The 13,611-nt window shown below is 40.8% G+C and overlaps 1 protein-coding gene across 1 annotated transcript in view; it reads left to right on the plus strand.

Annotated features, from left to right (window-relative positions):
• ATP8A1 (ATPase, aminophospholipid transporter (APLT), class I, type 8A, member 1) overlaps positions 1 to 13,611 on the plus strand; it is a 179,198-nt gene that overhangs the window by 133,582 nt on the left and 32,005 nt on the right. The window contains exons 28-33 of the mRNA XM_006776615.2: positions 2,953 to 3,027; positions 3,130 to 3,252; positions 6,617 to 6,695; positions 9,495 to 9,556; positions 10,870 to 10,926; positions 12,074 to 12,181. Of these exons, the coding sequence (XP_006776678.1) occupies positions 2,953 to 3,027; positions 3,130 to 3,252; positions 6,617 to 6,695; positions 9,495 to 9,556; positions 10,870 to 10,926; positions 12,074 to 12,181 (504 nt within the window). The remainder of the gene's footprint in view (positions 1 to 2,952; positions 3,028 to 3,129; positions 3,253 to 6,616; positions 6,696 to 9,494; positions 9,557 to 10,869; positions 10,927 to 12,073; positions 12,182 to 13,611) is intronic.

Consider the following 13,611-nt stretch of genomic DNA (forward strand, 5'->3'; position numbering starts at 1 on the left):
GAAAGTTTGGGTTTAATAATTGCTTATATTTCCATCATACCCTCGGAATCCTGAAAGAGCTTGTTTGTATGTAATATCACAGTAGATCACAGAGTATCACTAATGTGTGTTTCCATAATCCACATCTCACAGAGGTCAAATATGAAAACACAATAGCAAGCATTGAAGTCTGTCTTGTCGATTTGTGTATACTTAACACTTGAAAAATAAAAATAAAAAAGGTGACGTCAGCAGCACCACCCTAAGGAATAAACTTCCGTTCACATGAAGATGCTAATAAGTTTTTTTAAAGTTTGCATGCACAAATGAATGCTCTGGCTCCTTGTTTAGGACAGATGTTCAGCTTTTTTTCTGTAAATACCTGTGGCAAAGCAAGCAATACTTTCAGATTTGACTCCAATTTCTATGCTCTTGTTGTTGTTAATGTGTGTATAACCCTGACACAATTTGGACTTATTTGTCACACGCTATTACTCCTTTGTTTTCTTTTTCATCTCCTGAAGCAAACATTCATTTTCCACTCCTTCCCACTATAAACAGGAAAAAGATCAGTGTGGGTACAGAAAGTGTTCATTGTGGGGGTCGGCCTGGGTACATACTGATAAATGGTGAATTTGTAGCAGTTCATGCTTCCATAATGATGTTAAATGAAACGTGAAGTGGAGCAAAGTCCCAGCACCCCCGATTCAAAAATTCGTTTGCTGGGCATGTCAAACCTGCTTTCCTCTGAACAGGTTTTTTGTTGTTGTGTTTGCTTTTGTGTTTGTGTTTGTGTCATCTCGTTGCTGGGCCAGACGTTTCACTCTTCCAGATCAACATGATTCTAACTACATTTTAAATAACGTAGGAATTACTGATTTACTAATATCACTCTACGTTATTATTTGTCTTACACATGTTGGATAGAATTTTTCTCTATTGCCCCTTAATTTTGTAGCCAACAATTAAGGTTTCTATTTTTAAGAGAATTGCAAAATACAGAAGGACATTAGCTTGGTTAATTAAAGATTTATTTTATCAAAGCATAAATTTAAGTTATAAAATATCTTAATATATAAATTCGGATTTCGTATTCTGATGGCTGTAATTATCGAAAACTATTTTAAAAGTGTATATAGTTTGACCTACTAATTCCACTTGTAAAAATTCATCCTGGAAAAAAAGAAAGAAAGGCAAAGAGGCACAGGAAATTTTTGGAGGTGTGTTATTGTCTCGATTGTGGTGATGATTTCATGGGTGTACATATATTCAAATTCACCAAATTGAATGCATTAGATGTATGCAGTTTTTTTGTATAGCAATTATATTTCAATAAAGCTGCCTTTTACCCCCCCAAAAAAAGAGTTTATTCTAAAGATATAGAAACATGTGGGACTTCTGTGTAAGAACATTCAGTTCAGAATTATATATAACTAGAGGCCCGGTGCATGAAAATTCATGCACTGGACGGGGAGTCCCTAAGCCCGGCCTGCCCCCTAAACAGTCCGGGAACCCTCAGGGGCGGGAAGGCGATGCCCCATCACACCTCTGCTGCTGCCACTGCTGGCAGCGCAAGCCTCAGTCGGCCCTGGTTACGTGAGCCTCAGGCAGCCACGATCCGAGGCTTGCCTGCACCTTGGGCCAGCACTGAGGGGCTGAGGGGACTGGGGGACTCCAGAGGCAGGCACCGCCATCTTGTGACTGTGGGCCGCCATCCTTGAGGGCGTGGCAGTCAGCATATTCCCCCCTTATTGGCTGTGGGCCCCTCCATTTCCGCAACAGCGTGAGGGCCAATTAGCATATTCCCTCTTTATTAGATAGGACTAGGGACCCAGTGCACGGATTCATGCACTGGTGGGGCTCTTCAGTCTGGCCTGCACTCTCTCACAATCTGGGACCCCTTAGGGGATGTCGGACTCCGTTTTCAGCCTGATCCTCACATGCCAGGCAGTCTGACATCCCCTGAGGGATGTAGTAGTGCGCAAAGTGGCAGGCAGCCGGAGAGGAGCCCGAGCTCAGGCCAGGTGCCGCACCATCCCTCCCTGCTGCCCCTGCCGCATCTGCTGCTCGGTAGCGCTGTTGTGGAGGCCGGAGAGGCTCACGCTGCCACAGCTGCACTTGCCAGCCGTGAGCCTGGCATCTGGCACCCGTCAGTCAGCTGAGCGGTGCTCCCTCTGTGGGAGCACACTGACCACGAGGGGCAGCTCCTGCGTTAAGTGTCTGCCCCCTGATGGTCAGTGCACATCATAGCTACTGGTCGTCCGGTCGTTCAGTCATTTAGGCTTTCATATATATAGATAGATAAATCTGGAAGCACGCTAAATAATAGTTATAGCCACCCTTAGAGGTTATATATCCATTAACATCATTTTAAAGGATATGTAACAACTTAAGAAAATGCATATTACATGATGAGAAGAGGGAGAGGAGCAGGACATGATACTATCTATATGCAGTAGGTTTCCTGCAAGATAAATTTATGAATGTATATAAATGAGATATATGAATGCAATTAACACAGAAGAAAATAAATGGTGATGGTATTATTATAGGAAATTTTTTCACCTTCTAAATAAACATGTGCTCTTTTATAATAAAAACAATAATAATCTTTAAATAACTCAGGAGATATTTTAAAAGGGAAATAACGTTCTAAGAGTGTAATGGCATAAAATATATTCCTTGAAGTGCCTTTTAGAAGATATTACATTTAATTTTTTTTAATCTGTGATTGCCTGTTGATACAAAATTGTGGAGTTTTATTTTTTTCAACAAGAGGAACCAACTTTGACTTAAATAACAGATCCCTTGTGAAAACATCCCTTCAAATTATAAAGTAAAGCAAAGAAACACCATTTTCAAGAGAGTCATGAAAATATTATGCTATTATGCAGTGGTTGAGTACACAACAGATTCAGCACAATGCACTTATTTTTGTGTGTCCTAATTTGTGGGGTTTTGTTTTCTTTCTAGATCTGGTTTGCCTTTGTTAATGGCTTTTCTGGACAGATCCTCTTTGAGAGATGGTGTATAGGTCTTTATAATGTGGTAAGTCTGAAACATTTGGTTTTTCCTGTATTGTCGAATACTTTGAGATAAAGGTTCACCTGCCTTTGGCTGCTTGGTGTAATGACCCATTGTGTACTTCAGATGTTTACAGCAATGCCTCCCTTAACACTGGGCATATTTGAGAGATCATGCAGGAAAGAGAATATGTTGAAGTATCCTGAATTATACAAAACGTCTCAGAACGCCCTGGACTTCAACACCAAGGTACGATATGACGTCCTGCCACACATTCAGGGGGGTCGGGGGGAGAGGAGGGGAGGGGGGTTGCTTTGCTGCTTTAATTACTTGGGGCATCTGGTCTCGCAGAACCAGGGGAACAACTCCAGGGTGTCGACTGTGGCGAGTCAGGCTTACCTAAGGCTCTGGTATGGACTGACAAGGTTTTTGTTTATGTTGTTATAAAATTAAAATGTAACCGTGATTCACTGGGACTTGCCAGGCAGCAGGGAACGGGGTCTGGCAGACAGACAGATGTGAGGGTCCCTTTGGCCCCCTGACTGCCGGTCTCTGCGGCCTTGCCCTTCACAGAGGTCCGTCACCCAAGACTGAGCGGGTCTTCTTTACGTGTGTGAGGTGGTGAGGGGCGGTGGAGCATTCTCCACTGGTTACCTGTTTTATGAACTAACTTTGTCCTCTGCAGAGTATTATATTGTTTGTATCGAGCATTACAAATTACAGTCGCTGGGGGAAAAAACCTCAGTCATAACATTCAGTATTCCCAAGCCATAAAAATTAAAATACAAGATAAAATAGCCAGCATTTTATCTAAAATCATATTCTGGGTTTTTATCCTGCATAACATGGCATGGACTATTGTCAGCTCTTGTGCTCCCTGGTATTTATTCACCCCAACCACAAAAATAGCTCATTTTCTGCAGTTTCCTTCCCTGCAAGTATATGTTTAAAGTATTTTCTAGGAATTCTAGTTTTGGTTTAGTGTGAGGCAGAATTTTTTTTTTAATTTTATAACAGTCAAGATGAATGTCATTTTGAAACTATAATAAAAGTAACAGAATTGTTCTCATTTAATAGAGTACATGTCTGTTAGCATGTTGCTAATAATGAGATGTAACCTAGATTGGGTGTTTTGAATTCAGGACAGTTAGTGTAGGAAATCTTAAATATTTTTGAAGCTCTCAAATGACATTTCTTCTGAGTATACCAAGAAAATAAAATGAAACAGGTGTTTCAGTGTCTCTAACCTCACACCATAAATGCTGGTGTTGAGTTTATAGCCAGGATGTTGTTCATCTTCTGAGGTGAGGTCTTCATGGATGCACTGTGCACGCATGGCCAGGTGTACATGTACATACAACTCAATGGCATTATTTTAAGTAACTGAATATGGTTAATTTCTTTAAAAAAATGAAAGAGTTCTTGGGCTTAAGACCATTAGTTCTGGAAAGTATTTTTAATGGTCTCTTGAAACTATTCCAATTTGTGATATGAAATGTCTATGCCTTTATTTTTGAATGAATTGTTTTTGGATTTTTTAAAACTTATATATGATATCCAGTTTGTCTTCAATTCCACCACCTTGCCGTAACGTTCGTTACCTATGGTGGGTATTTTCAGGTAGGCAGCCACAGTACTCTGTGAGCTCTTATTTCCCTGAAAAATGTATCTGAGTGCTCGGCATGTTCAGACATATTGACATACGAACAGTAATTCTCAGCGACCTAGACTCTTGTATCAACCTCAGCCACAGGCCCCCAAACGTCCATGGCTCAGGCACCACAGTGCTCTCTCCAGAGTGAACTTCTCAGCCACACACTGGGCCATGGTTCTGTCGCTTATAAACAGATTCCACAGGATCACCCAGTGCCACTCCTGGACAGCCACATCCTCGCATGCTCTTTGCACCGTCGCGTTTTTGTGGCCTGGGATAAGGTGTACCGGGTAGTATAGTTTCAATGTGAATGCATTCTTCCTTGCAAACTTGACAATTTTTTTAGTTGTTTACAAAGTATTTCATTGTCTGCAGAGCCCACGCATTTCAAAAAGTCATCAGATCAACCCAAATAGATTATACAGGGGCGGGCAAAAGTAGGTCTCCAGTTGTGAGTACATGAAAGAGTTCATTCTTGTAATATTATTTTATTATTTGTCTTCTTCCCTATGAACAACTGTAAACCTACTTTTGCCATCCCTGAACTTCTGTATCCATTTGCGAATTTGTACACACATGAACTGCCCAGCATTTTTTGTAGGGAGGGTTGATGTGTTTTTCTAATGATTTCAGTGAAGATTCTTTGATTAAATCCCATAGACGTGTTTTAAAATTCAGGGGCAAATGGCCACAAAATGCATACTTGTGTACACAGCGGTTGCCGTGGGCCCCCAGTGTAGCAGCATTGTTGCCCTGAATGACGGTGATTACGTTTGTTATGGTAAAAAGGGTCGGAGGTTCTGAGGTCAGGACAGGGGTTAAAGGATTAGCATGTGACAATAAGTAGCGGTCAGGAAAATGGAAAAGTAGAACTAATTTTTCTTGCACCCACCTGTGCTTTCTGTCAAATGAAAACGTGTGGTGATGACATAGTGAGGAGAGGAGACAAAGGTTAATGAGGAACACAAGTTCAAATGTGTAATGTATTGGAGCGTAAATTGGATCATACAATCCGGTGTGGCTGCGTGAACTAACAAAGGAGATTGAAATCACAGTGGAAAATTTTGGGAGGCAGGCAACTTAATTTCTGTTGTTTGAACAGCTTAAAACTATTAATACACGACAATTTATTTAGCATAAGTCTGGCGTGCAAGAATCACTTTTTAGATGACAAACTGCGATTGTTCAAAGGGCCGTAAGAATGCTAAACAGTTTTTCTAGAATTTAATCTTTCCTAGCCATGTTACAAAGAGCATACCAGTGATTCTGGCTCTCTTCTTCTTCTTAAAATACAATTGATGTGCAAAGTAATAAACTGTTAAATGATATTGTAACTGTAGAAAGTTTAATGTTGGCAGGTATTAAAAATTGTGAAAAGCTTTTTATAAATTCAGTTATACTGGCAATGCTTTACTCTAAGGAATTGCACAATTTAAGTGTAATACCTACTAGTTTTAGTATATAATATGTGTGTATATGTATAAAATACCTATATATGGAGAGAGACCGAGAGAGAATATGAATGCATTATATCCCTACCATTGAAAAGTTTACATTTTTATTTCACATGGGAAAGAGAAAGTAAGGATTTGACCGAATTATGATCTTTTCAAAACTCTCTTCTTCTACAATTAGGAATGTGGTCCTCCTTAAAAAGAATTTCAGGCTCTGCATTATTTTAAATTTTCTTTTTCAGGCAGAAATTTAAACTTTGAATGCTTGGTTTTAAAAGGTACAAAAAATGTCAGTGAAGCTGCAAAAACATTTTGCGAAACATAACAATAAATAAATGACCCATGAAGGTCTGAGAGGCAGAAGTGTCTGTCAGTTCTATTAATTCACAGCGGGGGCCCGACAGAGCCACGTTCTGTGAATCTAGCCCACAGATAAAAAGAGAGGTCAGAGTTCACAGAGCTAGTTTATCGCAAATGGTTCTCATGGATTTTTGTTTTCCCCCAGGTTTTCTGGGTTCATTGTTTAAATGGCCTCTTCCACTCCGTCATTCTGTTTTGGTTTCCACTAAAAGCCCTTCAGTATGGTAAGTAGAAAGGATACGAATGCTAATAAATGACTTCTTACTTTTTTTTAGAAAACCAGCTCATTGTCAGTATATGTTAAAACTCATGGCGGTTTCATTATATGGTCTTCCTTAACCTAAAATACATGCATCCAAAAGTCGTACACACTCTTAAGAGTTTTATTATTCCTTTGGGAGAAAGTGATTTAATATATGCAAAGCCTTTCTTCTCTACTTCTCATGTTTTCCCAACTTGCAGAGAATTAAATTTTAGGGCTCTTTTTGTCCTCTGTTGATGCATTGTTTGAAGACAATGGTGCTAATATTTTATGTAGTCTGTTTATTATACCTGCGAGGCTTGTCTCAAGCGCTTGATGCTGTGCCTAATCAGACATGCTAGTATTTCCAAGTAGACTTGAGCCGATGTCTTGAATGAGAGTTTTAATCTGTTTTTGCATTCAGCGTGGAGTGTAAGCTTTTTCTCTGCTTGTGTGGAGGAAGTGGAGTGACTCTGTCAGCTTTGAGAAATGGGATCGTGGTGAATTTCCTATACGCATAAAAATGATGAAGTGGCCACTGTAGAAAAGAGATCTCGGCGTTGCTTAAGCTGGAGCTGCCTTGGGACCCTGAGGAAGACAGCCGGCCATCCGGTGCCTGTGCCCCCCAACTAGCCATTAAAACTCCACCCAGGGGTTTGTCAGTCTCTTGGAGGTACAGGCCATGCCTCGCTGACTACGAGTTAATGACTGCCCACAGAAGAGGGCTGGCCATGCGTCCTTGCTCACCCACAGTCTGTTCTCCCCCGGCAGCCAGAGCGGTCCTTGCAATATGTACATCAGACCCGGCGTCTTTTTCTCAAAACCCACAGACTTCTGTCACACTCAGGGCAGAATCCACAGCCCCGACCTTCGTCTGATTTCCTCCCCCACTTCCCTTCTCCCCATGCCTCCATGCACATCCTTTCTTCACCCAGACGTTCCTGCCGGCTCTCTCCCTCACTCCCCAGGTTCATGCTCAGAGAGGCCCTCTCAGATCACCTTCATCTGAAAGAGCCACCCCTGTCCCCACTGCCCCTGTCACTACCCCATTGTGGTCTTGTTTCCTCTTCATGGTACTTGTCTATGGAGGTGTGACATTTTTACTTATTCTTAATTGTCTTTCTCCTCTGCTGGAATCAAAGCTCCAGAAGATGAGGGAATTGTTCGCTTAGTTCACTGTTGTATGTGCAGTACTTAGAACAGAGCCTGGCTCATTGTAGGCACTCAGTGCATTGTCAGCGTGTTAACAAGGGTCTGCAGCATGAATGGGGTGGGTGAGTGTTATGAGAAGGCAGCAGTTTCATGCTCTAGTCGGAGATTTTGATCTCGTGCCTTTATGAATTGCTTTGCCAGTGCAGCAGTAAATACTTCTCATTTTCTAGGCCACGGAAATGAGTGTGGTGAGAAATCTAATTAAAGTAGATTTAGACTAGGGAAGCACACTGGGAATTTTTTTTTAAGATATAATTCACATACCATAAAATTCACCTTTTTAAATTACACAATTCAGTGGTTTTTAGTATAGGCACAGAATAATGCAAATGTCGCCACTGTCTAATGCCAGAACATTCCATCACTCCATAAAGGAGATCCATCCCCATTAGCAGTCACTTCCCATTCCTCTCCACCTTCCCCGCAGCCCCCGGTGTCCTCAAATTTTCATCTCTGTGGATTTTGTCTCTGTGGAATCATGTCATATGTGACCTTGGTTTATCCTTGTTGCAGCATGACTCAGTATTTCTTTCCTCTTTTTGACCAAAAACTACATTCTTGTGTCTGTCTATACCACAGTCTGTTATCCATTTATCAATTGGTGGATATTTGAATTACTTCCACTTTTTGGAACCATGGGATATTGAAATCCAGCGTACAATTCAGAATGCCTTGATCTTAGACAAGTTCTCCAGTCAATGTTTACTTTTTCAAATAAACTTACTTATTCCCTTACTTCAGCAGTTCTCAAAGTGTGCATCTAGGAATACCTATGACTTTTTAGTGGTCCATTAGGTCCAGGAGGTCAAAATTTCAGTTTCAAATATTTTGTAATATTATCAAGACATTGTTTATCTTTTTCACCGCTGATACAAAAGCAGTGGTGGGTGACACTGCTGGTACCTTGGCACAATAGAGATGTCACTGCACTAGCAGTCATTACATTCCTCATTGTCATGCGCCCGCATTGAAACAGCTGTCAAGCCCTGGCTAGTGCCGCTCAGTTGGTTGAGCATCCTCCCCTACACCAAAAGGTCACCGGTTCTACACCTGGTCAGGTCACGTGCCCGGGCTGCAGGTTTGATCCCTCTCCCCCTCTCTCTTCCTCCCTCTCTAAAAATCAATAAAAACATTCATAGTAACCCAAAAAGTCGGTTTAATTTTAAGAATACCCTTGAAGGCTTCCTAAACCCTCATCTATATTGTTATCAAAGTTCTCTCTTAAGGGGTCAGAGGCCTCCTCCTGTCTCAGTGCTCACAGCATTAAGCTTTGCTTGAACAATTAGTTTGATTTTTTTTTTTTTTTATCTCATGGACCCTGAGAATTGGTGAGCAAGTCAGGTTTCCTTCATATTGGCTCATGGAAATTCGTTTTCAATTTGTGACCCATATTCATAGCAACTTTGTGAGACTCCGTCGGCACACTTTTTGGTCTTATTTCTAGCTCCATTGTGTGGCCCTTGGTTACCGTTCTTTTGCTTGCCACTTCTGAGTTGATTTATCTTTGAATGGATTCTGAAAGGACCTTGTTTATTTTCTTTTCTAACAAGCTTCTCTTCTTTTCATGTAGGTACTGTGTTTGGAAATGGGAAAACCTCCGACTATCTGCTGTTGGGCAACTTCGTTTACACGGTGAGTGCAGGACATTTGCCTGGTTTGCATGTAAAAGGGAATGCTTTCATATGTGCTCATTTTATTTTCAAATTTAAATGCCTGCATTTCTGGATTTAAGGGTTCGTTGCACTTCCCTTTAAGAATGAAATGAGATGTTTTGATTAGTAAAAGATGGTTCCACGTTAGGTTATTAAAATGTCATTTAGGTTCACTGACTTTATAGTACTTTGGTTGCTATTATTTTCAATATTCCCTCTTTACTCTTATTCCTCCCCCCATTTGCCCTTGTTCTCTTCCTTATCCCTTTTTCCTCAGTTTTATTTTACTGTCCTTGTTAATGTTTTTGCTTTTACTATTCTTGGGTGTTTAAGCAGTGATTATTCTAGAGTCTCATGATAACTATGATGGGAGAGAAATCTCCACTCTTTGGGGACATTTCACCAACATCACACTTTCATCACTGTAGACTTCCCTTGACTACTGACAATGTATAAAATTGTATTAATTCTAAATATACAATCATTGATCAAGTACAGTGCTAAGCACAGTTCTTAGTGTTTTATACTCAAACCCCAATAAGGTAGGTAAGTTTTATCAGTCCCAGTTCGCAGATGAAGGAGTTGAGACGCAGAGATGTCAAGGAACTTGCCTTGTTTTTTAACTGAAACAGCTAATAAATGATGGAGTCTTGAGCACACATGGTCTGACTCCAGGCCAAGTCCATGTAACCATTGTGTGATCCCATGGAAAACACAGGGCGGTTCATTAAACCTCGTCCCCTTACTTCAGAATTAGTAGCATAGTCACCGACGATGAGGGGTGGTATTTACAGCATATAACAAGCTCTTATATCCTGCTCTGTAGAGTTTTACTGTAAGTTAGGTTACAAAGTAAGTGTTTAGATTTCTAAATATCCATTTATATTACTTTTAGAATGATCTTTAAAATTCAGAAAGTAGGGGGCCCTATGCATTAAAAATGATATAAAGTAAAATTAAAGCAGGCTTTAAAACGCAAGTAACTGCAGACATAGCTCCATCACTATTCACAAAGTGCACAAGAAGCAGGCAGACACATGCTCAGGGGCCTCGTGGATGGACCCTAAGGCTGTGGGGCATGCAGGGCTGCAATGCTGACGGACAGTTCTGGTCGTAATGTTCAGCCAACAACCAACAGCCAATTCACTTGATTCTTGTTAGACGTACAAGGCCTGGGAATAAAGTAGTTCCATCATCTAATTCAGAGATACTTGTTCTTTATATATCTCACTTTCAATCATTCTGTGAACTATCGTATTTATTTTAAAAATAACATTTTCCCTTGCATTTTAGTTTGTGGTGATAACTGTGTGTTTGAAAGCTGGATTGGAGACATCATATTGGACATGGGTAAGAGTATCGCTAATCTCAACCAAGAAATGTCACGTTTACTTATGTGTTATTGCCACTTTTGTTGTAGTTTTTCATTCTGACTTTATGTATCCTTTAGCCCTAGTTCCTTCTACAGGTTGTTAATTGTGGGGGGTCAGGGATGGAGGAGAGAGAACCAGGGATTCTTGTTTGGAAATATTGAGTAAAACAAGTTTATTTACCACAAAGACTTCTCAGAGTCTTCAATGTATAATTGTATATTGTGAATATCCCAGGAATAGGGGAGGCTTTTAAACTTACAGACAAGGAATTGTTTCTTAGTAGAGTGTGTCGTAAGACTGGCATTTGGCAGAAAACCTAGTGCAAAATGATTTCTTAAAGCTAATAATATTAGCAAAAGATTTGTCCTCAGACATTTGTAAATATCCAGTATGGATAAAACAAGTTCCATTTTAGGTACCTTCGTTTTGAAGTATAGTCACATCCAGGTAGACAGAGTTAGTAAAAAAAGAAAGAAAAATTTTAAGTTTGATGCTCAGGGGAAAGATTGGCATAAGAAATTTGGATTTGATTCTCATGGACAAAAAAAAATAGTATTCACACAAATGTCTAACATCTTTCAGTGAGAGCATGCAGAGAGAAAAATCAAGAAAGCTTAAAAATTGTAGGGGATTTTAAAAAAATAAGAGTGCCCTGGCCGGTGTGGCTCAGTTGGTTGGGCGTTGTCCCGTGCACCAAAACATTGCCAGTTCCATTCCCAGTCAGGGCACATGACCGGGTTTTGGACTCAATCCCCGGTAGGGGGCATGCAAGAGGCAGCCTGTCCATGTTTCTCTCTCTCTCTCCCTTCCCCCCACCGTACTTCCTTTCTCTCTAAAAATAAAAAAGACTGAGAGACCCACAAAGGAGGTAGAGAAAGAACAGTTCCAAATGCCAAGACCACAGACATCATAATTGTTGTGAGAAAAGATTAGCAATTAACAGAAGATCCAGTTAAAACACACACGCACACGCACACACACACACACAATTATTTAGAAATGCCCAGAGATAATATTTCACGGATGTAATAAAAAGTTAATAGGGGAATTTGTGAAGGCTTTGTTAGTGTTTGTGTACTCCCTCTACCTAAAGGTCTTTTGACTCCGATCCCCTTCCTCCGCAGTTCAGCCACGTGGCGATCTGGGGCAGCATCGCACTCTGGGTGGTGTTCTTCGGAATCTACTCATCTCTGTGGCCCGCTGTCCCGATGGCCCCTGACATGTCAGGAGAGGTAATGTGTCCTCATAACTCATGATTCAACAAACCTTAAAAAAAAAAAATCTATTCATGAAGGAACCTGAGTCGTTTGGCTTGGATTTATATTAAAATGGAGCGTTTGACCATTTAAAAGCTATTTTTTAAATTCCACAGTTGTAATAAATCCTGAGAGAATATTTTAAATGCAGGCCTTTTACTTAAATCTGACTGATCCTTTCATAAACATAGTGGGGACAATAAAGTACGGCTGTCAGGAGCGTGAATCACGTTAAGAATATCCACATAGAAAAATTCCATTTTAAAATTAGAACATAAATCCACAAATACATTTTGGATGAGAGATTTGGGGAAATGGTGGGCTTATGTCTTTGGGACAGTCTATCATTTCTTCTGTTATCTCTTCTAAAGAAAAGTCCACCGTCACTAGATTAAATGCACTTTGAGAGTTGTCCTAAAAACATCAGTTTGGTTTTCATTTCGAAAGAGTTAGGGCATCTGACATTTCAGCCTTATCAGAGTCCATTTTCAATTCTGTCTTTCAGTTTCTTGTTACCCTGGTAGGAGTTGAGTTATTAGGTGTTCATGGGGGAATGTCACAAGATCCCCTTTCCTCCAGAGGAGATTCCAGCAGTAGGAGAGTTTATGATTTCAATTGCAGGAAATTTGACATAAAATGTATAAAAGAAAATGTGGAAAACATTTCAGGATTTCCTGTGACCTCACAGTAACTTGCAAATCAGGGTAATGTGAGCTCTGTTCCAGTACATTGTTTCCCCACAGTCATGGGAAACCTGTCCAGTGGTTTCCTTATACGCCTTGCCCCTCAGTAGTGCCTGAGTACCTTTCACTTTTGACAGTCTGGTTTGTAGATCATTTTCATGAAATTTTATCTGACAGCATCCTGTTATTTTATAAATTAGCAGAATGCAGGCACATTAAAAAAAATTTTTCGTGGTTAAATTTATTAGAGAGCCATTATATACTACTGGAGGCCTGGTGCACGGATTTGTGTACCAGTGGGGTCCCTTGGCCTGGCCTGCGGGAATCAGGCCGAAACCGATCTCTGGGTCCAGGGTACGGGTGAAGCAGATTTAGGGCCAACAGTGCCCCAGCAGCAACCTAACCCATAGCGAATCGGTCTCCCTCTTCTTCTGGTCAGAGTGTCTGCCCCCTGGTGGTCATTGCACCACGTCATAGCTACCAGGAGAACAGTCAGATGGTAGCTAGAATTATATATATATATAGTCTAGAGGCCCAATACACGAAACTCATGCAAGGGGCTTGGCCCTTGCAGCCCCAGCTGCCTCGGCCGACCCTCGCAGCCCCTCACAGCCCTGGCTTCATCCAGAGGTTCTCCGGAAGGTCGTCTGGACAGTCGTCCTGCTATTCGGTCTAATTAGCATATTAGCTCTTTATTATATAGGATTACACAAAGCCAGACAT

This window comes from Myotis davidii, unplaced genomic scaffold (genome assembly GCF_000327345.1).
Source record: "Myotis davidii unplaced genomic scaffold, ASM32734v1 scaffold629, whole genome shotgun sequence".
Taxonomy (NCBI): Eukaryota; Metazoa; Chordata; class Mammalia; order Chiroptera; family Vespertilionidae; genus Myotis; species Myotis davidii.